This window comes from Sceloporus undulatus, chromosome 6 (assembly GCF_019175285.1).
Source record: "Sceloporus undulatus isolate JIND9_A2432 ecotype Alabama chromosome 6, SceUnd_v1.1, whole genome shotgun sequence".
NCBI lineage: Eukaryota > Metazoa > Chordata > Lepidosauria > Squamata > Phrynosomatidae > Sceloporus > Sceloporus undulatus.
The window spans coordinates 88,240,564-88,266,072 of record NC_056527.1 but is presented as its reverse complement, the minus strand read 5'-3'; the positions used below and the strand labels follow the sequence as shown (position 1 = coordinate 88,266,072).

The following is a 25,509-nucleotide window of genomic DNA, read 5'->3' as shown; positions in this document are numbered from 1 at the left end:
TAACACCATGCTCAGGTGAAAGGAAACAATCTGATTAGTTAAGTCTTGCATAAGTAAACAAAAATGTTTTCAACCTTCTAGAGACCAAATGAAAGATTATTCCAAAACAAATGGGTCCTGGAACAGATCAAGCCTGAACTCTCCTTGGAAACCAAAAAGGATCAAATTGAGGCTGTTGTATTTTGGCCACATCATGAGAAGGCACAACTCATTAGAAAATACAATGATGCTAGGAAAGGTAGAGGATAATGGAAAGAGAAAGACCACATGCCAGATGGCTAGACACAATCAGGAAGGCAATGAGTCTGAATCTACAAGACCTAAGAAAAGCAGTGGAGGACAAAGGGTCCTGGAGATGTCTCATCGCAGTTAATGTCAGTTTTCTGCCCCAGTCATACCAGTTGACGGACTGACAATTAGATAGTTGGTTTCAGCTCCACTTCAAATCTTGCAACCTTTTGTAAAACAGTATAGTCAGGAAAGATGGAGGATGGTCTAATGCAGTCCAGTTACAGTCCTGGAGGACTTTCCAAAAGCCACACAAGTATGTTTTAAGTATGGACAGTGCTGGATAAACCCTGCCTGGTGGGATTAAGGCAGTAGTCAGATTAAAAAGGAAACACCATCTTGATAGCTGCACTGCCATTCTGTGGCCCTTTGCTTTACAGCTGCCAAGAATGAAGATCCGGTTCCTTTCAGAAGAGAGACCTGGGCAGTCATCCCAAGATAGTGAGGGTAACAGAAAGTATGTGGTTCTGTTCCTCTGAATCTATTAAATATTATAGACCCACTTGGAACACTTTCTCTGTGTAAGATCCAGTAAAAACTGTAGGAGCTTCAGAGACTGTAGAGATGGCTGCATATTTCTTCACTATGTGTTTACTTATCCTCCTCGATTAGTAAGATTAATGTGCTTGGGCAGGAAGCCCTAACCAGGGTGAATGAGGACTACTAATACTTCTTCTCTGTGTAGAAAAACTGGCATTTTGACTCTTAACCACAGATTGCTCAAATCCAGCAATTGCATTGTCAGATTAAAGTGGCATGCTCACACCCCCAGTTTTGTGGGGTATAGACGGTGGCATTCATTCTGGCTAACATATTTGCATCTTACAACATTACGAAGCTAAACCTATTGTTGGCCCATCCCAAGTGAAACAGGAGATTTGTGTCATGCAGTGCTTAATCTTATTTCTTGGATTTGGCTCCTGACATTTAATATCAATATTAAACCTACTTAAGCCAGGAGGGGAATCCAACTTTGAGGTTCCTTTTTGTGGTTGCATTGAAAGTCCAATTCTTCCCTCACAGACCAACTTGTATGGCCTCCACCTGCATTACTTTCCTCCAGGACAGAGCAATTTGCAGTGTATGATTTATCTGATGATTGAGATTACTAGTTTCAGATTGTAAAGAGCCATTCACTGACAGCCTGAAGAAGGGTTCAATGTGCATTATGGTGCCCTCTGTTGGTCTGGTTGTTCATTAGCACAAATGGACAGATTTCTCTTGGTTGCTTATTGCCAGACCATTATCCCAGACAAGAAATGGGTGACTATATAAAGAGTGCGTGGATTTTCCCCTCACCAAGCCCCATGTATGTACACCCTCTCCTTGTGTGTTTTTCTTAAATGTGGAAAATCTCTTTTAAAGTTTCAGAAAAATGTGCATAGTAGTGTAAGCAGTCTGTGGAGAAGGTGCAGATCGTAAAAGATCTCTCTCTCTCTGGCTTTACTTCGCGAACGAAGATTCAAGAAGGACTCATCTGTGCTTTCTACAAGTGCATTGATGATGTTGGATGTATCCTTCGAGCCTGTGCAATGGATTTTTCTGGTGGAGCGCAGCGTGCACAGAACTGGCCTCACCCTTTAAACCAGAGGTTCGTCTGCTGAGGCCTTGACAAGCATGGACGGTAGCAGCGAGGTCCTCTAGTCGTAGGTTTGATTAGAGTTTCCTTCTCTGAGATGGTTGACCTTACAAGGTTAGATGAGCACTATCTGCCCTGGTTTGGGATTAGTTTTTTCCTTCTCCTAGGATGGTTGTCATAAGGCTAGAGAGTCCATCCTGCCCTTTGGCACTCTTGGTCAGACCCTTCGGTTGTGACCTGTCTGGCATGGGAGGCCCTACCAGTGGCTATTATACCACCGCCAGCATAGCTCACAGCTTCATTAGGGTACGCAAGCCTCTCCCCCACACAGTCAGAGCATAGCTGGAGGGGAATAGGAGGCCAGAAGATGACAGTTAAGGAGGGAGGAGCCCTTTCCTTCAGGCTAGCCCTGATGGAGCTAGGTCTGCCTGATCACTCTCTCTCAGGCCAGAAGATACCTACCGTAAAAGATAGGTAGGCCTATTTTTATTAAAAATAGCTGAAGGAGATTCCATGTCCAATACAGCTGCACTTCAGCATAGCAGACTTACTTTATTCAACCTTCACCTTACCATCACAAGCCCTGCTAACCTCTTAAAAGACTTAACCAAATTATAGTAAATAAAATGAATGCAATACTGTTTAATAATTCTGTTAATTATTTACATTAATTTTAGACTGTAGGCTATCATACGCAATCCTACCTATCTAAATATGCTTTAAGAAAGATGAAGCATAAGATGACGCCCTAGTAATTTCTATTAGCTTTTGTACATCCTACATCAAGGAGTTGCTGTACAATCTACAAAACAGGGCACACAAGGAAGAACGGGAACAAAAAAAATTTATTAACAAAAATTAGCTATCACAGTGTCATTAGGTCTAAGATTTCAAGACTGATATGTTAAATGAATAAATCTCAAATATTAAAGTAAAGGGGGGAAAAAATCCAAATACTTCAAAACATCAAGGATTTTTTTTATCCAATGCAAGCAGTACTTGTTTTAAAAAAAATTAAATTAAAAGGGTTATCAAACTAAAAAATATATAATAAAAGAGGCCCTGGTATTTCAGATACGAATCTACACAAGCATGAACAGGCGGGAAAGCAGAGGTGCCTAGAATGGCTCCAAGTAACCCTGTTGCCATCAGTCCAGTGCTGAACACTTCCTTCCAGCATAAGTGGCTGTTGGCTGGCCACGTTGTTGCAATGGTTCTGTAAATGAATCGGCAATGCATACAAAGTGCGAGGAATGGGGACGTGGAAGCCGTGCAACTTGGCAGGCAAAATGTAAGCTGCAAAGTGCAAGCAAGCAGGCCAATAGTCTGCAAGACATCAGAAGAGTTCTCAATAACAGTGCTGTTTCGAGGGACAGCGAGGAAAACTCTGTGCATTCTGAAGAACAGAAAAGACTGGGCAGAACATGAAGCGTCCATGTTTACAGGTTATTTCAGGCTATTAAACACAGATGCATATGTTGGTTTACTATAGCACACTTAACAATTTCCCCCTTCCTCAAAATGGCAGCCATGTTGGGTACAGCTCAGGGCTGAAAAAGTAAAGCAGACATCTGCCACTGGGGCTAATTTTTTAATTCAGAGTAATTTCCCTGGAAAAGGAAGAAAATGCAGGAAATCAAAAATACAGTTTCCATTTTAACACAAATGATCCTCCTTAGAGTCCTCTTTAATTTTAGTCCAAGAAACTAAGACTTTGCACTAGCATGACTTATTTTAAAATTAAATTATTGGAGGGAAAGTCAGAAAAGAACAGATTCACACAACTCAAGTAAAGTTAACAAGATCAGTTAAACAGAACAGAAATAAAGCTATGTCAAGTTCTTCAAAGGAAAATTAACATAAGGACCAACTGGGTTTTTTTAGTTTGACATCTACAAACAGTCACACTTAGAAAATAATAGAATGAAGGAAACGGCTTCTCTCTCAATAAGCAGATAAATTTTACATCCAACAATGTTTGTATAGCCTCTCTGCATTAGGATGAGAGAGAGAATGAAAAGATGTGTGATTCCATTGGTGCTCTCCTGATGAGCAATCTGGCCCCAATCACGATACTGACATAGTGTAGCCTTGTAGAAGTGCACACATCCATGTGCATCACCTATTATCAAAGGAACAAGAGGAAAGACTCCACACAGGGGAGTTGCCTTCTGCCTGCCATATGTGCCAACTCTGCTACTTTGCTAAAATCAGCAAAGTGCAGAGTTCTTTAAGTGTTGCTCCTTTCTTTGGATTTTTCGTTTCTGCCATCCTAGAAATAAAACAAGGAAATAAAAAGCAGAACTGACATTAATATGGCTTAGGAGCTGATGATATCAATTCTACACTGTGAGAGCTCAAATAAGAGTTCTTTACATTAACTCCACCCACACCTCTTCCCACTTTAACCATGGATTGCTTACTTATTTGTAAGCTAAAAAGAGGGATGAGAAAATCTGAGACCCTCCAGATGTTGCTGGCTCCAAACTGTTAGCCAGCATATACAATGATTGGGACAACAACATCTGGACAGCCACAGATTTTCCAAAATCGCTCTAAACTATGTTAAATGCAAGCCATGTTTCCCCATGACCTGTATCTAACCAATATCTTGTAATACACATGATCATTACAACCTGCTTGGACATTATCCTTTCTAGTAGTCACAAGGCACAAACAAGCTATTGTGCTGTTCACACACTCTAGTTACTCAGTTTGTCAATGAGTCACCAAGGGATTAACTATATAGGTCAGCAGATGCTTTCTGAACATGTTACTTCAACCAAGTACTCCACTTCATATTCAGAAAGCTTACCCTGAGAACAAACAGGTTTTTTTGAGAGGGGGGGGAGAGATTGATTGGTTCTAAATTAGCTATACCCCTTCCTGACTATTTTGGGTCATTCAAAATTCATTTAGCTTAGTTCTTACTGAGGTAGTAAATCTATTTCTACAATATATCACTTCAGACGTGTAGTGGTATGACATATAGAATGCTCTTTAACAGAAAAATAATATTCCTGCTAGATCACATTTTCAGTTCATCTTTCTTTGACAGGTTAGTTGTCTACACAGGGGGAATATTACAAAATGATTACTCATAGAGTGAAGCTGCAATTAAGAAGACATAACATTATATGATGGGTTTGTTTGTTTTTATTTATGTATACAGGGTCCATATGAAAACCTTGGTCTTAACTTTTAAGCTCACCTTTAAAAGCGTTTAGAAATGTTAACAGGAGCCCTGTTTACAACCTGCAACGAGAATCTAGAATTTGCAACATATCAAAACAACAGGCAAGTAATAATTTTTCTGCTCTTACAAACTACTTCTTTGGTAGAAGAGAGTGCCTTAGGAATTGTGAACTTCCACTCATGGAAGCAACACATAGTCTGAACAGAGGTAGGCAACTGGGGTGGGCAAAGTAACCATTACCTCAGGGGGTGGTGGCTTGATAGTGACGGGCTGGGATGTTCTTCGTGGAGGAGAAGGTTTTGGCTGTACTTGCTGCTGGACCGTATTATAATAGGTAACCCCTCCATATACCTGAGACTGGGCCTACATGCCAAAGCAAAAAGAAAACCATTGGTTTGTTTCAAGGTGTTTTTAATATGTCTTTTCTTAACTGATATACAAAACACATGATATATGTATGGATCGAAACAAACTCAGTTTTAAAACCTAAAGAAGAAATAATAAATATACAGGATTCAAGCTGCAGAATATCAAACTTGCATTTTAAGAATTACATCAGTGCTAAGAGATAAATGTGAAGATTTATATTTCCCTCCATCATTATCACGTTTAGAGGTTGCTGTAACCTTTCCCCCCTATCTTTAAATTACAGAATAGAGCTCACTCAGCAAACCCTCCCCACCTTAGTTTGCTGCTTAATTCCTAGGATTGATTTTATCACACTTCCATTTTGATCTCATGTCATGGTCAAACAGCATTCAGCCCACCTTGTTGAAATGAAGCAGGCTGTAGATAGTTGACGAGGGAGTGGTTGGAAACCCCACATAACTGTCAGTGCACTTGACAGTTTTTTTTCTCCGCATGATGGAAAGAAGATGGCATGCTAATGTGCTACAAAAAAAATTCTCTGCTAGCAACATTTTTGCAGAATTTCATTAAAATATTATTTTAGAAAAATACTTTTGTATAAAGTAAATGGTACTTCTGCTTAGCTACGAACTCTTTCTATGAGAATACCAAAGTGAGATCAATTTTATTGAATATCCTTTACAGCAGGCCTGCACAACATATGGCCTGCGGCAGCCCACCAAACCATTTCCTGTGGCCTGTGTCCTCAAGCTCACCCCCAAGCCTCCTCTGGTACTCAGCTTTCTCCTGAGACAACGGTGAAGAGAATGGGCACTCACCCCCAAGCCTCCTCCATAGCCTAGCTTTGTCCTGAGGACATGGCTGGGCTATGGAGGAAGCTTGGGGGCACGCATTCACCCATCTTCCTCTTCTGAAACCCAACCATCTCCTCCGGACAAAGCTTGGCTGTGGAGCAATGGAGTTACTAGAGTTGGTGTCAGCTGCTGCGGGGCGAACTGCCTTATTTTCTCCACTGCACCTGGCCAGACCATCACCCTTCCCAAGAGCCTGGGAGTCTCACATCTCTGCTGCCGCATGGGACCGAGGGCACTGCTGCACCCCTCTCCCCCAGACCTATCTGCAGCCTGAAGAAGTTAACTTATTTTAATTTTGGCCCCTACCTACAGCTAAACTGTTCACGTCTGCTTTAAAGACTGTTATGTGTAATAGAAAACTTCCATATTTAGGTACAAGATGCCTTCGTACCCAATACTACTTTCTACTCAAAGAAGCCAGTGATACCTGTTACCTAGAATTGGGCTATGGCTTTCTGAAGGACTACTTTTACTGCATGAGCTTGCCCCAAACCATACTATCACCCTCTCAGATTAGACAGATGATGACTGAGATGAGGCATTCTTGTTACTGTACTTACAACAGGTATAAGGACAGATTTGACATGAACAATTACAACTTACCTCTCAGATCTCTTGTTCTGTATCAAGCAGCATTTAATAAAAGCAAGGAAGCTGCTTGTTTCTTTTATTGCAAAGTGCCCTAAATTTAGTAACAGAGAGTACTGACATGAAATTCCATTGTTAGAAGGAATAAAAATAAACACCTAGGAATTTACAGAAAGTTTAGCATGTTGCCTACATTTATCTTTTCACTTTCCCACCAAATATTATCTCTGAACATGAATCTGGGAACAGAGAAATTTAACTGCTCATCCATTTTGAAGAGGGTTTGCCATATTACTCTAGCAACAGGACAAAAGCCTGTCCCAAGAGCAGCCTTGCCTGTACAGATCAATACAAGCTTTTGTCCTGTTGTTTCCTTGCTACTTTCCATTTTGGAGTACAATGTTTAAAGATTAAAGTTCACAGCAGAATAAACTTACTTGAGTGTTGGGGTATAGGTGGGGAGGTGGGGGTGGTGGGAGAGCTCCTGGAGGGTAGGGGTAACTAGGACTGCCAAAATTCATCACTCCGGGAGGAGGAGAGAAGTAGGTTGGTGCTAGCAGCTGTTGTGGTGGTGGCGGTGGCGGAGGCTGCTGTCCAGGAGGCATGGAGACCGGCGGAGGATACAAACCAGGGTTAGCCAAAGGTGCAGGTGTCTGGTGGGGATGCAACCCTAGTAGACACAAACAGAAAAGACAGTCAGACAATTGCACCAGCCATCAAAACACCACAGCAAAAAGGATGTGAAAGTGGATGATAATTTTATGTATCTGTGTCATGGCCAGCCAAGAGCAGGTCTCAGAGGATGAGGAGGAGGATGGGGCTCCTCCAGAGCAAGAGCTAATTGAGGTTACACCAGGTGCTAATCCTGCTCTGCCAGGTCCCAGCTGTGATCTCCCAGCCCCAGAGGAGGAGGCTCAGCCAGGTCTTAATGCTGGTGAGATTCCTCTTGTGGTGCAACAGCCTAGTGGTGACTCTGGGGAGGAATCATGCCTGGACGTGCCTTCCTTTAAGCAAAGAAGGGCTGAGAGTGCTTGCAGGCGTAGATCCAGGAAGATTGCAGAGAGGCAATTAGCAAATCAGCCTCAGGTGGCACGGGAGAGAGTTTCTCTTACTTAAGGAGCAGAAAGACATCAACTCAGTGCCAGAGTTTATTGCATGATCCTTTGGTGTGATTGCTGCCGGCACTGGCTTCGTGTATCCTGACTCCTTGTTGCCTTGACTTTGGAACAGACTGGACTCTTGTTACCTTCTGGCTGCCCTGACCCTGGACTGGACTGACTACTCTGACTTCTGTTCTCCTGACTTCGGCTTTGGCTTTCGGATTGCTCGCTAACACTCACTCCTTGCAAGGTTTGTGGACTGCTTCCAATTGCTGTGCTAAGCCATTCTTATCGGCGTTGTTTGGGTGTGCTGGTCGCAGTCCAGGACACTCTGCTTCATTAACAGAAGAACTTTGCTGGAAGAATTAATGTAGCTGCCTCCTGTCAGGATCCAGTTGCTTGTATCTTTGTGCAATGTAGCCCTCCTATTCCCTTACCTTCTGTTTGTGGGGGGGGGGTTGATCCTGGAGAGCCAAACCTCCCTCATTGGCAGCAGAGAAAAATAATCCTCCCCTTCCCACATTTTTTTACTTTCATATTTTGCTGTACTAGAATGCAAAGTACCAAAAAGGGCCAGGGAGGAACCAGGATGGATTAAAAAGTATGGGGCTTGAGGAAAGCCTTTCAATGCCCCAGAACTGTTGTCCTTTTCTTTAAGACATGATGCAACGTGGGCACGCTATCCCTCAACCAGTATGTTCAAGTAGTTAAAAGATTAAGACTTATCTCCAGATTCTGATGGGGAAGCCCTCTAATTCAGAAAATCTTCCCTTGAAGGAGAAATAATTTTCCAATGGTCCACTTTGACCTCTGTGTATATGTGTGGCCCAAGAAATGTGGAACAGTTGAATGATGTTGTTAAGCCACCATCCCGTAGCAACAAAACTCCATTGTTGCTGTTGTTTTTTTGAATTCTCAATGCTGCATGAGTTCACAGTTTCAGCTAACATCAGCTCAGCTGGCCAAACTGATTATTTCCACCCATTTGGGGTGCTACCATCTGCACATAGCTTCCCATCCTTATTTATCTGCATCCCACTTCTGAGATGGCTGATTTGTGTTAGATTTTTTGCATTTTGCAGGTTTTGCAGCAGAACAGGTATCTGCAAATACTCTCTCTTCCTAGAAATGATAGGTTGTCTCATTTTTAAACAGTGAAATCATATGTCTAAACATGTTCAGCTCAGAAGGATTCACATCAAATATTTCCACTCTGGGGAAGGAAGGATAAGGAGAAAGTGGGAAGACAAAAGGAAGTGTGAGAAGGCAATTCCTACCTGGATGAGGAAGATGCATTTCTGGCTGAACAATCACCCCTTGTGGAGGTAGTGGGGCAGGATTCTCGCTGTGAGTGTAGATAGGTCCCTGGAACTGTACTGTAATGACAAGCCATTAAATACGGTATTTATTTCACAGCATAGACAGCTTAGCATTTACATGAGAACATGTGAAGGAGATCCTTCATGAAACAGTTCAGCCTACTAACATTTAAGTGAGGTATGGTAAAGGGATTAGCCCTTGATTTGGGCTGAGGAGACTTGGAGTCCAAAATCCACTCAGCAATGAAGTCCACAAGGTAATTCTGGCTCAGTTACCATCTCAGCATGCTCTACCTCTGAGGAACTGTTAGGGGGGAAAGCAAACAGGATACAGCTATGTATAGTTGGCCCTCCGTATCCACAGATTTAACCATCCACAGCTTGAAGATATTTTAGAAATAGAAAAATTCCCAAAAGAAAACCTTGATCTTGCCATTTTATATACGGGGCACCAGTCTAGTATGCCATTATATATAATGGAACTTAAGCATACACGGATTTTGATATTCATGGGGGGTCCTGGAACCAAACCTTAGGGGACACTAAGAGACCACTATATGCCCTCTTCCACATGTCAGAGGAAGGGCAAAATAAAGATCAAATTTTAAAAATTTAATCCTCAGTATGTCCCCATAGAAAAGGACACGTTCTACATGCTTTGCAGCAAGGCAGAGTGTAGCCCACACATCCACAAAACTATTTGCCAGAGCAGAGGCACTTGCCCCTATCCATCCATCATTCAACATCTCACTAAGTGATTCCTTCTCCCTTTTCCTCTCATTCCGCTACAAGTGAATCTGTCTTCTTTCAGTGAGTGCTTCAGAGGGTTAAATAATGTTCTGGAGCCCATTCCTGCTCTACAGGACTATGAAACCAAGTTAAGACCAGCATTACAAAGACCCATAGCAGCAATGAACAACTTACATGTGTCATAGTAGTGCCCATCCATTATGCTTATGTGCACTGGTGGAGGAGGCTCGGGAACAGGTCTCTGACGCTGTGATGAATAACGCTTTGCACGTCCCCCCTGAACACCCTGGAAAAAGCAGAATAGTGTATAGGTTCAATGTCTCACAATGGGATGTCCACCACATACCCAGGGAGAGCTATTAGTTAAAAAAAGTCTGGATTTCCTCATATTTAATGTTTGTTCATATCTCATGCATCTTAAGAGTTGCTTCTGCAGAATCCTGAAAATTTAAGCTCAGACTTTAAGTTTCTAGACCACACAGTTAAGTTTTCATCAGCAGCTACCTAGGCACTTGTCCCTTTAATTCCTGCCCAATAAATTCCTGGAGATGAAGGTTGGTGGTAATAAGAGAACTACAATAAGATGTTCAGGAAACAGGAAGAGAAAAAGAAAGGTAGGAGTTTTGGTCAAAATTTGTAGATTAAGAAGGGCTGGTTCATTCAATCACCACTCTTGTAACATGCCAATAGGCTCCTTAAGGGATCAGCTGGTCTCCTATTCTGTGCTAGAAATATACCAGAGTGGTTAAAAACTAATCAGACATTAACCTACCATAATGGTAATGCATTATTTGAGTGATGTTGCATACTTTATCTCAGCTGGTTATTTTAGGCTCTTTTGTTACTGACAGTAAGGACTTGCCACATGAAAATATATTGCCACTGCCTGCCCTTTAGCTGCCACCATTTGAGAAGCAAGAAAGAGACATAGGAGTTTACCATCTCCTCCATCCTGTTGAACTGAGGCGGTGGGGCTGCCCCAATGTGCATCTGGTTGGGAATACCTGCAGGAAAAAGAAATGAAAGAGAAAACAAGGCAGTGAAACTCTTTTGAGTGGAGCTGCAGCCTATGATGCTTTGGCAGATGAGACGAGAATGTAGACCAGTCTACTGGCAACTGGAAACATGCTTTGCAGATCCTGAGATTCATTCTTATTTGGACAATGTAGTTTATACAAGCTATGCAAAAATTGTGATAATGAAACTTTTCAATTTTGTGCAGGTCAAGAATTTGAACAGGATCCCTGAAGAGGCCGAGAGCCATTTGTGAAACCCTTACTCTTCCTGGCTTCTAAAACAGCAGAGGTAAGAGACTCATCAAGTGGGTAAAGAGCGGTGAACACTTCTCTGCAGCAAGGAAAGATTCCAACATATATAGAAGAGATGCCTGTAAGTCATTTGCTGGAAACCCCCCACACTGTACTGGATCAGTGAGAAGTCTCCAATATTCTATTTTTGGGCAAGGTGCTGGAGCTGGTTCTAGGGGATGCTGGACAAAATGGAGCATCTCAGATCTGACTTTAGGCCTAGTAATAGAATGGAGAGAGATGCATTGCCCTGGTGGAAAATCTACATTGGAATATAGATGGGAGAGCACAACCCTGTGTGATCTGTCAGCAGCTTCTAATAGCAAATACTATTGTATCCTCTGGGCCTCCTCTCTGTGATGGGACTTGGATGAAGATTTTTATGCTGGCTGTGGTTCTTCCGGGAAGGGTAACCTCCAAAGGTGATGAAGGGCTATTCCTGTTTTAATGGTATCCATCCTATTTAATATATACATGAACAGACAAGAGAATGTGTCTACAATTTAATGTCAACAACCATATATGGATGACACTTAATTCTATTTTTCCTTTCCAACTAAATATGAGGAAGCTATTTTGTTTCAGAACCAACATCTGCAAAGGATGAAGGTAAACAAACTGAAGGTTACTTCAGAAAAACAGGGGACTCCTGTTCTGCAAAGAGACAAGCCAGGAAATAGGTTGAAAACTCAGTTTCAGCTTGTGCTATACATCTAGATTCAGCCTTAACCCTATAGTTTCTTTTTTGTGAGTGTGTGCATTTCTACAGTAAAACCTATTTTACCAGCTGCATCCATGCATGTTTGACTGTTCACAATGATAGATACCTTCATCCATCTTGTTCAGAATATAGTAGCATGCTCTATATGCCTTTGGAAATGCTTCAGAAATTTCAGCAAGGTCAAAATACTTTAGCTAAGTGTTTCATTGTGACCAGTTACAAGGAGCATCGAAACTCCTTGTTACAACAGCTGCATTGGCTACCAGGTTTTTTTATAAGCACAACTTCAAGTACTAGCTTTATAAAAACCTATAATATTTGTATACAGACTGTATGAAGGACCATATCTCCCCACATTAGCCTACCTGTGTTGGGAGAATTTTGCATTCTCTTTCCCCCTCCTTAGATAGGGATTTCCTGCATGGAAACTCTCCTCTCTCTTTCAAACTAACCATGTGACGTAGGTCACTCACCTTTGGGACTAAGAGACATTCTCTCTCAAAGATTTTCAATTGAGCTGCATGTTTTCCATCTTCTTCCTGTCTCAACTTTCTTTGGAAAGATGGTGAGGTAAAGATTTCTTTTTACTTGAACTATTTACTAGCTAGATTAGGATATAGCCTTTTATGTAAAAATAGATTAAATCCATTAGCAAAATTTTGTTTTGAACACAAGCCACTTGTGTTGTTTTTGAGTCAGTCTCAGTACTTAGGGAAGCACAGATAGGCGTGTTACAGACCGCCTGAAAGCAGCGGTCTGCTGCCGCCGCCGGTTGCTCCGCGAGGGAGCCACAGCTTACATACCACGCGGCTCCTTCACGGAGCAAAACGAAGCCTGAAAATGGCGCTTCTTTTGCACCCCGGAAGTGACGCCGCAAGTGCCCAATGGCGCACTCATGGCATCACTTCCGCCACGCGACTTGCAGGTGCTATGCATCCACTATGTCAAAATGGCGTCGCCCGTGTGGAACGGGCGCAGAGGGTTAGGGGCGTCAGGAAGTGATGCCCCTTCCTAACCCTAGTACGTCCTGGGGACGTACTATACGCCCGTCCGGAACAGGCCTTAGACAAGGACATGTTTTCTGCTACTCTGCTGATTTACAGTTAGACCCTTACAGGCTTGGCTTTGATATTTTTGATATTTAAATATTTTTGTTTCCTATCCAAAGGCTGAAGCCTTAGGAAACTTAAATTAACCCTACATTCTGGGCATTTAGATCTTTAAGGAGACCCTTTCCTTTGTCCCAGAATTCTCTCAGTCATGTCTGGTGAGAAAACAAGAGATGTACCTCTTGATAGCTGTTCTCCAACTGTGGAACTCACTTTTAAGAGAAACCAAGCTAGCAGCTTCTCTATAGCGCTTTAGGCAGCAGGCAAAGAAAGACCTCTCTATTCAAACAGGCTTTGGTAGTTGATTGACTGCTGAAAGCAGGGCTTTTAACTGGGAAGAAGTACTTGATGTGTTTTAAAAATCATTTAAAAAACTAGGCTTTTAAAAATGCTAGTTCACTTAACCATATCTGAAATCTATTAACTTACTGTGTTTTTAGCTGTATTTATATTTTAAGAATATTGTCAGATGCTATGGATCCTACTATTGGGATAAAGACAAGAAAAAAATGAAATAACTAAATAAAATACTAGTTTTATACAAGGTGACAGTGTATACAGGCAAGTATAGGATAAAAATGTATTTCTATTCCACATTGTGTGGGACTAATTTTTGATGGAGCACTTCTAATATGGAACGTGTTTCCTGCTATAAAGCATGAGAAGCTTTGACCAGTACATCTACATTCTATGGGGAACATGTTTACATATTTGTGAGTAATATCTAACAGGTTTTCCCATGTTTCTAGAACAGGAAGGACTGGTAGCAATTGCAAGTGAGACAGTGCTGAATACCTGGAGGTTCATACCTACCAGACAAGCAAAGAACTGTTGGTGAAAAATGATTTTTCTCTTATGTCTGTAAAAGAGGTGAAACATCCATGAAAGGAGGGGGGGGGGGAGTTTTAAAAATGTAGTATGGTTGGGAAAAAATAGCTCAACAAGCAAGGAGATTCTGACCATAAACACCCCCCCCCATGTTAATTCAAAAGATGGACATTCTGATAGATCCTTAACTTCCACCCCATTATTCAGCACAGTCCTCAGCAGCTTTGTTCAAGGTATCACTGAAGTTCATTTTTGTAAACGGATTCCCTTCAGATTTACAAAAATCAATTGTACTTTTTCTACTTTTTTGGGAAAAACTGACTGGGAAAGGAAAAAGAGCAGTGATAAAGAATTATATCATGATCTGAAACAGTCAATGAAATATTTGTCTATAAGCTTCTAGTATATTTAACTGGTTTTGAATGTCCAGCAAGACAAACATACACCTCCCTCTTTTTGAATTTCTCTGTATGTAAGAATTATAATTGTAAGATAAATTACATACCATTAAGTCCATTCACTTACCCTGAGGTTGTATGAACTGAGGTTGACCCTGGTTCCAGTTCTGCTCTGTTATATTCATCTGGGTCATATCCTGCTCAAGGCCATCTAGACTGGCTTCAACAGGTACCTCCCAGTTACTAGTCTTTGCTGGGGAATTTGATGGTATAACTTCTGCCGTCTTCAATGGTGCAGGTGTCAACCCTGATGGAGGTGGGATTTCATCTGCCAGTTTCCCCATCTCGCCTGCTTTGTTCCGGCTCCTCCTTGCCCGAGAATAGGACTTCTTTTCCACAGGCTTATCTGGTGGTGGCTGCAGAACATCTGAAGGAGTTGGTTGAATTTCTGGAACAACCTCATTCTTTTTATCAGGGCTCTCACGAACATATGAGATCTCTGCCTCTGGAGAGGGTTCTCGAGCAGGTGCCGGTTCTGAGCGCCTTGCCCGGTAACTGTTCTCATGCTTTGACTGCTCACTGAAACGAGGTGCATGCTGACTGTTCACATCCACAGCACGATAGCTTGGGCGAGTCTCTTTGTAGCCACTGGGTCTTGGGAAAGTCCTTGCTGGGGGCATGCGTCCTGTCCCTGCTGAATTCCGGTTGATGAATGTCCGGGGTGGCACAGAAGCACTTTCTAGGCTCTGGTGTCGTGGAGGCTTATTAGGCCGTTCATTAGACCAGTTTGGTTCTCTCTGTGGTGGGCTCCCAAATCTGAATGGAGATGAGATGTGATGCTATACATAAAAAACTGCTATTTAAGGTTGTAACCAGTGTCTTCCCCATCACTAATACTCCTCTGCAAATGAGTAAAAGAAATTTAGATCTCCCAGACCCAACAACACCATTCCATAGCAAGTGTACACAACAAACTGTGTACCTGGTAACATACCTTGGCTTGCGCACTCTTCTGGGTTTAATGTCATCAGGGTTGTGTGCTGAGCGGATGTCATAGCCATAGAGAGCAATCAACTCCTGCCTTGTTTTTGGTGCTTGTTCATCTTCCCGGAATTTGTCATGTTCCCATCGGCCCTCATCTTTCCAAAGCTTACGCTGGCGACCCTTAGGCCTTATGGATCAAGAGGAAAAGAACCAGTGAGAATCTATTAATTTCCACTTGATTTTTTGGGCAACACAGGAACTCCTGAACGACTCCAAACTACAGATTACGAGACACAATACAATCATAAAAACAGGAATAAAAACTAAAGCTGTATAAAAACTAATTATATAACAGGGGAAAAGTCAAATAAAGTCAGATGCTTGGCCGAACAAAAAGTCTTCTGAGGCCCTGTACAGACCAGTGAAAAGCACTGGCCTATAGGCGGGGCAAGTGTCCGCATGCTCAATGCCCTATCGCCGGTGGCAGGGTGTTACTGTGGTGCACGCCAGTCTACATGGCACATGCCATGATGACGCACCTCAGGTGCAGCACCCAAACAGCACAGCACCGAAGGGGCTTCTTTTTGCTCCCTCTGGAGGCTGTTGCATGCAGTTGTCACGGTCCCAATCCAGGGCAAAAAGGGGCGGCATTCAGCCACCTGTCTGTACAGCTCCAAAGGTCACCAAAAAGCATCTGAGGAGACAAATTTGGCCTCATCACAAGGGAACAGCACAACCAGGAGGATTTTGCCCCAGAAGACACAGAAAAATATTGTGATGGTTTCTGTAAAGGAAATAATTCTTTCTCACAGATCCTTATAGGTGGTTTGCTCACAGCCATCAAAAATTCCTCTGGCAATTAAAAAATTAAGAACCGCTCCTGCACAGCTTTCATTTTAGGGTTTTTTAAAACATATAATGTGCTGGTTTTTTTTGTTGAGCTAAAACGAGTTAAAATATGGTGAGCTAAAATATAGTGTTCTGTAGTGAGTACTATGATCTCTGCAAGTAGACAAGTCTTTCAGTTCTTTAACCTTCTTTGGGTGTTAAGACAAAGGCCTGAATCAAATAGGGGACAGCTGCTGACAAAAAGATTCCTGCTAGTGGACTTAGGAGAAGGGGATCAGCCTTCTCGTACCACAGCTTCCAATGCATCCCAGAAGACTGAGCTAATTTTCAGAGGGCATTAAGAGCTTGCAGAAAGGAAGGAGAATAACAGTCTGTCCTGCAAGTCCCATACACCAGTGACAAAGATTTTAGGCTGAAATTACACCCTCAGTCAACATGCCCTATGTTTCAGTTTTCTGTGCAAGAACCATTCAATCTCCCTCTGCTGCTAATGTCACATACCGGACTTCCTCTTCCTGGGTCTGCCCACGAAGGTCATGTTCAAAGAAAAGACCTTTGCGAGGGATATATGCAGGGTTCTTCCGATCCTCATCATCATCCAAGTGCTTAGGAAGTTTTTTGCCACCTTTGTTCTCAACTGGTTCAGTGCTCTCCTACAAAGAAGGAAGAATCCAAGCGCCTTTTGACCTTAACTGCTATAGACCCCATGTTTCTCATCAATATTTGCCGATTACAAGAAAAAATGCTAATACAAACCAGCCACCCCAGAGAAGGAAAACTTTCTCTCCTTAAAAATTTCCATTTAAGAGTGGATCAAACCAGCAGCATTAACAACTTTGTGATTTAACTGTTTTCATTTTAATGTTGTAACCAGTGTTTTAATTGAATGCCTAGTTTAATGCTTTTTAAACATTTGTACTCCATATTGTTTTAGATGTTCTGTTTTATTCTATGAACCATTTTTGAGTCCCATTTTGAAGAAAAGTACAAAATAAATCAAATCAAATATAAAATAAATAAGTTTAAACAAATTAAAAGGTTCCCAGTGCCCTCTGGGTGTAATTTTGCCACATTCTTATAGTCCATTGAGCCATTTTAAGTACAGAGATCTTTCAGTTTGCTTCCTGGTTTAAAAAAGCTCTGCTGGCTATTAAAAGAATGAGGAGGGGGTTTTAAAATGGCAAAATTGTCTCATGTACCCCCTAGAGAGGATATAGGGTCATTCTGAGTTTTTGAAAAAGTTGGGAAGGCCTTAAAAAGGCCTTGGAGGCCATACATTCCTTACCCCTACAATAAGACCATTTCAAAACATTATTAGAACATGAGACCATGATGGTATAAAGGCACAGATAATGAAGGAGGCTCAAGATATAGGGGATAATATATTTATACACTTTAAGGAATCTACAAAATCTCTCTACATACTGATTCTACAGACTAACATGGCTATATCTTTGATTTCTTTCTTTGTGTTACAGTTATATCAGAATAATGAATAAGTATGAAGTACTTATGGCATATTCTGCAAGGTCTTTAAAAAAGTGGAAGTGAAGGACAATGCCAATTGATTTGGAATGTGAGAGTATGGTTCAGTGATAGAAATAATAATACCTATGTATGAGGAAGGACATTAGTTAGTTTGATATCTTAAAATGCAGGACACTGTTTTAAAATACTATGATGTTAGGATTTTATATATACTGGTTACTTTTTAAAAAATTAAAAACAGGTCATATTTTAGTTTAATTTCCAGACTGACTAGGATGTATATTCAACATTTTGCAAGATTCACCTGTCCATCCCCACTTTGCCTCTCCCCTGCCACAGTGCCTTTCGATTCTGGTTTTTCATCTCCTTTGTCTGATTTTGTTGTCAAATCAGCATCATTACTGTCCCGCTTCAGCTCCACTTTGGATGTTTCCTCCTCACTGTACTCTCCCTCTTCAGCCTGAAACAAATATCAAAACTGATTCATTTTGTGCGTGGAAAATACACCCCAAAATTAATAACCATACAATGTATACAACTGAAAAGCTTTCCCACCTTATGTAGAAACTAAATACACATTCAAGGCACACGTGATAAATATCAAATATTGGGAAGGTAATCAAATGTGTAGTGAAACTGGTAGGAGACTTCTGGCCCTCCACATATTGGTTGGATTTGTCACAGCCAATTGTCAGGGATGGTGGGAGTTGAATAATATTTTGAGGCAACAGATATCTCATCCTACCACGTACATTTTAAAGTAAAGGATTGCTGCTCTCCAAGAAAAGAAGATGAAGACTACACAGCCTGATGCAGCCAAAAGCAATTTCTCAGACTATGCATCTATCCTAGCAGATTTCAACAGGTCCTCGAAGGTTTTTAAAAATATATATAATGTGCTGTTAAGTTCACCCACAAAATGAAAGTACGACAGTAGTATTAGTAAACTGGCAACTCACCTCTGAATCTTCAGCACTTTCATAGTCAGAGAGAACCGCTGAAAAATGGAGAATTGTTTGAGATTAAATACAAATCCTGATCTGAGAAATCCAGTACATCCAACATGAAATTTTGCATCTTTTGTCCTAATCCTGCTTCTTGTATATTCTCTGTATCACTATCCACCCCATTTTTGTTTTATCTTTGATTCCACCCTTTACTTTTTATCCAATATTCTCTTTACAACCAAGTCCACCTTGGGTCCTGTGCAAGGATTGAAAGGCTGGACATCCTAGGCTCAGGATCAACTACTTGCACTCACTTTCAAAATCTTCCATGGCACTGCTTCTCCTTATCCTCTGTTATTATCTCACTATTTGCCTTTTCTGTGATCTTAGTCATTAGTTGGCCTCCATCTTCCTTAAATGATTCAATTGTCCTGCAGTGCTGTCCTTCATGCCTCCACCTCCCTTCAGAGGAGAGTTAAATAATACAACATCCCTCCCTATTTTTAAATCCTTCCTTAAACTCACTTTGTTGAGTGAAATCTATAACACCATTACCCTTATATCTTAATGAAGCACATGCTTCGTTATGTGGAGCTGGCTGGGTCAATCGTGCTCACTTGTCAAGCATTTTTAATGTATGAGTGAGGAGGCATGTGAAATGCCCTAAATTATCCCTTAAAAGGCAAGCTTAAGCTATGAAAGTCTATAGCTTGGGGCAATATCCCTTGTGGTCAGTGGTCCCTGCAGCCAGTTGGTAAATGTGGCAAAGCCTTATAAGTTGGTATCATTCCCAAATTTCCCTGAACATTAGAACAGTCCTACTTGTAGAATTTCCTCTCCTTGGAGGCAAACTATGGGCCTCATTTTGGCACAAAGAAAGCTTGGCTGTCTACTCAAACATTTGAAATCGTCTTTATGGCTTCAGTTTTAGTTGGCTGAAGTGCAGGTTACATTTTAATTTTGCTACATTGTTTTCTATTGCTTAAAACTCTTTACAGTTTCATTATTGGTTACATCCTGTCCTCAGCTATAAAACTGGATATACTGTATATACTTATGTATTAGTCTAGAAATTTTAGTCAAAAAATTAAAGCTTTTAGTATGAGTACAAACAGTTATGCCTGCTGGAATGTTAAAAAGTCCTTTGGCATTGTTTTCCTTAGCTTCATCCTTCAGATCCTTTGCTACATGCCCCTAAGTTTCACCCTCAACTTATCCTCGGGTCATATCAAAAATCCATAATTCTGGCTCCCAAACTTGCCCTCGACTTATATATGAGGTCGACTTATAGTCGAGTATATACAGTGAATATAAACAAATAGACATGTGGCAGAAAAGAAACTGTGTGTCTTCAACACCGTCATTGAGTAAGCTGATTATTTATACTGGCTTCCAGGCTCATCCCTAACAACAAATGATGTCTGGGTTTACAAGTACCAGAGGAACAATGTAAAATTAAATCTAGAAAGCAGTGGTATGTCCTTACAGCTGAGATCTAGTTGTTAATTTTAAGAAAATCCACCATCCTAAGCTATACTTCTGTCTCACCAGTTACTCATATTAAGAAACAACTACTCACCATCTCCTTCTATGCCATCTTCACTTTCCTGTTTCAAGAGAGAGAAATATTAGCTTACCAAATAAATGCAACAAGGGTTTTTGTTAATAGCATCTAAGCCGTCTGAAGAGAAGAGACAAAAACAATGATGAATACTGTAAAAATATTTAAGACATCTCAGTGGTGGAGGAAGTCATAGCTTAGGCTCCTCTTTCCTTTAATCCAATCATAAAATCCTCTACCACACAAGTATTAGCAAGATACTGCCAATCATTTCACATACTTCTTGGAAGAATGCACACACATGCTCAGAGACAAGAGGTATAATGAAAAAAAGAATGCATAAAGGTATTACTCATCTGTACCTTTAGAAAGGTATTACATTAAGATACTACATCTCTGTGCCTATCCTTGGTCCTACTTTCTTTTCCCCGTCAGTTTTTTACAGCTTTCAACCACCCTTTACTTCGTACAACTAGTATTTGAGCTTCCCCTATGGCGCAGCTGCACTAGAGCCATTTCTCTGTAATGTCTCCTGGAGCAAGTTCTGTTTTTTGACAAATCCACGATGAGTCACTGCTTGGCTGGGTCTGGCTCTAGCAAAGCGATATCTGCATTAAAGGAGAATTCAAGGATGTTCTTTAATATCTAGAAAGACATTGGAATAGAAGGCCCTCCACTTTAGAAAGAAATGGTTCTCAAGGTGAAAATCTGACACACTTCTTTCTGTTTTAAATTAAAGTTAAAATTCTGAAAGAATATGATAAAATTGGAAAGCAATGTGAACTACTATTTAGTGCCCTTTGTGCATTTTGCTTGGCCAATAAAGGTATTGCTCTTTTGTGGATTTCGTTCAAAATTCCTATCCTACACTGATGGATTTACACTAAAAATATAAATCAGATACATGACTCATTTAGGATATTGCAGAGAAGTTACATTCTGTATACATGCTAGGTGCCAGATAACACAATATAATATTGTTTTTGGACTTCTATCTTAATTTTGGAGAAAGCAGGATCAAAACTGAGAACTGGGTTGTTATTTCAGCATCTATGGCCTGTTACAGACTGCCAAAATAAAGCTGCTTCGGGTCTCTTTGGAGGTATGCTATTTAAATGATGCATGGGTCCTAAGAGTCCGGAGGTCGTGCCAAAGCCACACTCCATTCCTAAGCACTGGAGTGCAGCTTTGGTGCAGCTTCCGGATTCTTAGGATGTATGCATCATTTAAACAGCATACCTCCAAAGAGACCCGAAGCAGCTTTATTTTGGCAGTCTGTAACAGGCCTATATTTATTAGCCAGAGAACTGGTGATTTACTACAAAAAGTGAAATAAAATCGGACATAAGTGGTTTTCAAATCCTGAGGAAGCCTTGTCTGAATCCCTAGTCAATCTTTCAGATATTCTTTCCATCTGAACGCTTCAATCCAAGCATTTTGATTTGAGAAGTTATGTTCCAAGTCATGCAACAGTCTTATCCGTCTAGATCTATACACTGTTTTCACAGACTCAAGAATGCAAATGTAAGATCTGCTGGCCAAGGCTGTTTACATTCATTACATAAAGGCTACACACCCAGCTTGTCTACAAGGTGCTACATTATGTTATTGAAACATAAACACAGGGCAACTGGTACTCAAGTGTATGAGAAGTAAATACCAGGTAACACTGGTTTTAAAATATAAACATATTACTCATTGTAGACCAGATAAAGATTTTACACACAATACAGATATAGGTGATTAAAAAGCAAACGAACAGCATTTCTCCCAAGTTTGTCCTCAATCCCAGTAGGATGTAGTTAATCACTAGACTACCTATATTTATTGCAGTGACTAACAAAATAAACTAAATATATATATAAAATAAGCTAAACATTCCTTTCCAATAGCCATTTTAAATTCATGAAATAAAAACAGTAACACTGGGGATCATCGCTTGCTTGAAAACACAGCCTTTGTCCTCCAAATTCTTGATCCCTACCTGAGAACTAGCTGTGGTTTTTAAGTTAAAAGTGTTGTCAAAGTACATTATTTCTATAGAGTAGATGCCTCCTGAGTCTGCAGATGCGTAGGAGCACTGCTACTCAACAATGAAGCTAAAAAGACATAGCTGTGTTAGTCTGGGAAATCAGTATGCAAAGGGATCTTGTAGCACCTTAGAGACTAACTGAAAGAGAGAAATTGGTATCATGAGCTTTCGTAGACTTGAGCCCACTTCCGATGTTACTGGTGAAATGGAAAGCCCAGGGACAGACCTATATAGCAGTCTCTGTGTGAGAACGTCCATAGGAATGCAAAACTTTAGATGACAAGTTCAATTTTAACCATGGTCCTTGGAGGACAAGCAACAATGTTGCCTAAAGTCAAGGTGAGTAGATAACCATATGAATGAGTATTGGGATGGAGTGTGGGAGCCAAGAAGGTGTGATGTACTGGCCAAGAGTGCCCCCATGAGGCTGGGGGGCTAGTTTGTGTCATAATGTGTGTAGTGTGTAGGGTAAGAATCATAGCCTTGGAAGAGGCCAGAGGAGCCATCCAACCCCTTACCATGCAGGAATAAACGACCAAATGACAGATGGCCATCCAGCCTCTGTTTAAAACCTCCAAAGAAGGAGACTCCACCACTTTCCAAGGGAATGTATTCTGCTACCAAACAGCTCTTACTGTCAGGAAATTCTTCCTAACATTGAGGTAGAATCTCCTTTCCTGTAGTTTGAAGTCTTTATTCTGGGTCCTATTCTCTGGGGCAACAGAAAACAAGCTTGCTTCATCCTCAATACGACACCCCTTCAAATACTTAAACAGTTACCATATCACTGCTTAACCTTCTCCAGGCAAAACATATTCAGCTCCCTAAGTCCTTCCTCATAAGGCATGGTTTCCAGACCCTTTACCCTTTTGGCCGCTTGTCAACATCCTTTTTGAACTGTGGTGCCCAGAACTCAACACAGCATTTCAGGTGGGGCCTGACCAGAGCAGAACAGAGTGGCACTATTACTTCCCTCGATCTAGAAACTACACTTCTACTGATGCAGCCTAGGATCACATTTCTTAGCTGCTGCGTCACACTGTCGCCTACTAGCATGGTGTAGTGGTTTGAGCATTGAACTATGACTCTGGAGACCAAGGTTCGATCCCCAGCTCAGCCATGAAACCCACTGGACAACCTTGGGTAAGTCGCACACTCTCATCTCTTGTTCTAATCCCTAGCAGCACGGGGCCTGTGTGTGTTAAGTGTTGGAGTAGGACTCTAAGAGACCAGGCTTCAAATCAGCACTCAGTTAAGGAGACTCCTGGGTGGCCTTTCATGACCCTATGAGGAGAGACTTAAGTGAGTTGGGGATGTTTAGCCTGGAGAAGAGACGGTTAAGAGGTGATATGATAGCCCTGTTTAAGTATTTGAAGGGATGTCATATTGAGGATGGAGCAAGCTTGTTTTCTGTTGCTCCTGAGAATAAGACACAGAACAATGGATGCAAGATACAGGAAAAGAGATTGCACCTCAACATTATTGACAGTAAGGGCTGTTCGACAGTGGAACAGACTCCCTGGGAGTGTAGTGGAGTCTCCTTCCTTGGAGGTCTTTAAGCAGAGGCTGGATGGCCATCTGTCATTGGGGATGCTTTGATTGAGAGTTCCTGCATGGCAGAATGGGGCTGGACTGGATGGCCTTGCGGTCTCTTCCAACTCTATGATTCTAAGTAGGGATTCTGGTCTCCAGAGTTGAAGTCCAACACTTTGAACCACTCCATGACATTGGCTCTTCAACTAATGCTACCTGCTAAATGCTAAGATGCCCAGCTTTTGCGTGCCAGGGATGCTGTTTTTGTTTTGCTTTTATGAGTTTTAAACTGTAATTTTTAAAATGATCCTGAATGTTTTTAATGGTTTGTATTCTTTAACCGTTTATTTGTATTTTGCATAATTTATAGTGTTTTAACTTGGGACTGTTTGGGATTCGTAAGCCGCCTTAAGTCCCTGCGCTGGGAGGAAGGCAGAGTATAAATAAAGACAATAATATTAATAATACTAAGAATAATAATACATCCTCAAGAGCACTTTCTCCCCCACAAAGAAAGCACTCTCAGAAAGAGTTGGGGGTCAAGGCCTGAGGTGAAAGGAAGCCCTGGAGCAAGGCCATAGGGAAGGTCCATGAGGAATCATAGAATCATAGAGTTGGAAGAGACCCCAAGGGCTCTTTCATGACCCTATGAGGAGAGACTTAAGGGAGTTGGGGATGTTTAGCCCCATTCTGCCATGCAGGAACTCTCAGTCAAAGCATCCCTGACATATAGCCATCCAGACTCTGTATAAAGACCTCTAAGGAAGGAGACTGTATTATACTCTAAGGGAGTTTGTTCCACTGTCAAACAGCCCTTACTCTCAGGACGTTCCTCCTAATGTTGAGTGGAATCTCTTTTCCTTCAGCTTGCATCCATTGTTCTGGGTCCTGTTCTCTGGAGCAGCAGAAAACAATCTTGCTCCCTCCTCAACATGACACCCCTTCAAGTATTTAAACAGGGCTTTCATATCACCTCTTAACCTTCTCTTCTCCAGGCTAAACATCCCCAGATCCCTAAGGCGTTCCTCATAGGACTTCATGGTTTCCAGACCTTTCACCATTTTAGTTGTCCTCCTTTGCACACATGGCTCCAGTTTCTCAACATCCTTTCTGAACTCTGGTGCCCAGAACTGGACACAGTATTCCAGGTGGGGCCTGACCAAAGCAGAATAGAGTGGCACTATGACTCCCCTTGATCTAGACACTATACTTCCATTGATGCAGCCTAGGATCGCATTGGCCTTGTTAGCCACTGCGGAGCACTGTTGGCTCATGCTGCTGCTCCTCGTTTGGTGTCATCTGCAAACTCGCTAAGAATGTCCCCAATTCCTTGACACTCACACACTCCGAGTCTCCAGGGCTGCCTCCCTCCGGCAGCGCCGCCTCCACACTTTCGGTGCCGGCAACATCGACGGCGGCAATGGCAGCCCCACCACAAACACCGCCTTGGCTGCCTCCTCCTCCTCCTCCTCCTCCTCCGCCTCCGCTTCCCCCTTGTCCGGCCAGACCAAGGCGGTGGCTCCCCCGCGGTGAAGGAGCCGCGCTCCCCGGCGGCGAGTCAGACTCGTCCTCCTCGCTGCTGTCCTGAGAAGCCCTTTGCCTCCGCCGGTCCGCCATCTTGAGAGAAGAAGAAGAGGAAGAGACAAGAAGCGGAACGGTTAAGAAGAGGAAGAAGAGCGAAAAGGATGACGGGTAAAAACAAAAACGAC

At 41.8% G+C, this 25,509-nt stretch overlaps 2 protein-coding genes across 8 annotated transcripts in view; both read right to left on the bottom strand.

Annotated features, from left to right (window-relative positions):
* Positions 1–25,509, bottom strand: part of RARA (retinoic acid receptor alpha) — a 938,446-nt gene that overhangs the window by 414,078 nt on the left and 498,859 nt on the right. The window lies entirely within an intron of this gene.
* Positions 2,695–25,499, bottom strand: CASC3 (CASC3 exon junction complex subunit). 7 transcript variants are annotated; one of them, XM_042476509.1, is made up of 14 exons: positions 25,142–25,499; positions 20,254–20,281; positions 18,687–18,724; positions 18,032–18,187; positions 16,741–16,892; positions 15,401–15,577; positions 14,534–15,222; positions 10,983–11,047; positions 10,218–10,329; positions 9,252–9,350; positions 7,312–7,544; positions 5,304–5,426; positions 5,079–5,135; positions 2,695–4,139 (listed from the first exon to the last, which is right to left on the bottom strand). In XM_042476509.1, exons 1-13 carry the CDS (start codon positions 25,415–25,417, stop codon positions 5,100–5,102), a joined length of 2,184 nt encoding a protein of 727 aa, XP_042332443.1. In that variant the 5' UTR covers positions 25,418–25,499; the 3' UTR covers positions 2,695–4,139; positions 5,079–5,099. The 7 variants fall into 7 exon arrangements, 4 of the variants coding, with proteins under 4 accessions (XP_042332443.1, XP_042332441.1, XP_042332440.1 ...); XM_042476507.1 differs by having other exon boundaries at positions 5,079–5,122; positions 25,142–25,498; XR_006104752.1 differs by having other exon boundaries at positions 5,079–5,426.

Bases quoted from the DNA above. Each gene is read 5' to 3' on its own strand.
- CASC3 (XM_042476506.1), bottom strand. From the start codon at position 25,417: ATGGCGGACCGGCGGAGGCAAAGGGCTTCTCAGGACAGCAGCGAGGAG. The intron at 10,330-10,982 runs GTAAACTCCTAT...TGCTTTTTCCAG, and splicing joins TCAACAGGATGGAGGAGATG to GGTGTTCAGGGGGGACGTGC. The intron at 7,545-9,251 runs GTAGGAATTGCC...TGTGTCTACTAG, and splicing joins AATGCATCTTCCTCATCCAG to GGTTGCATCCCCACCAGACA.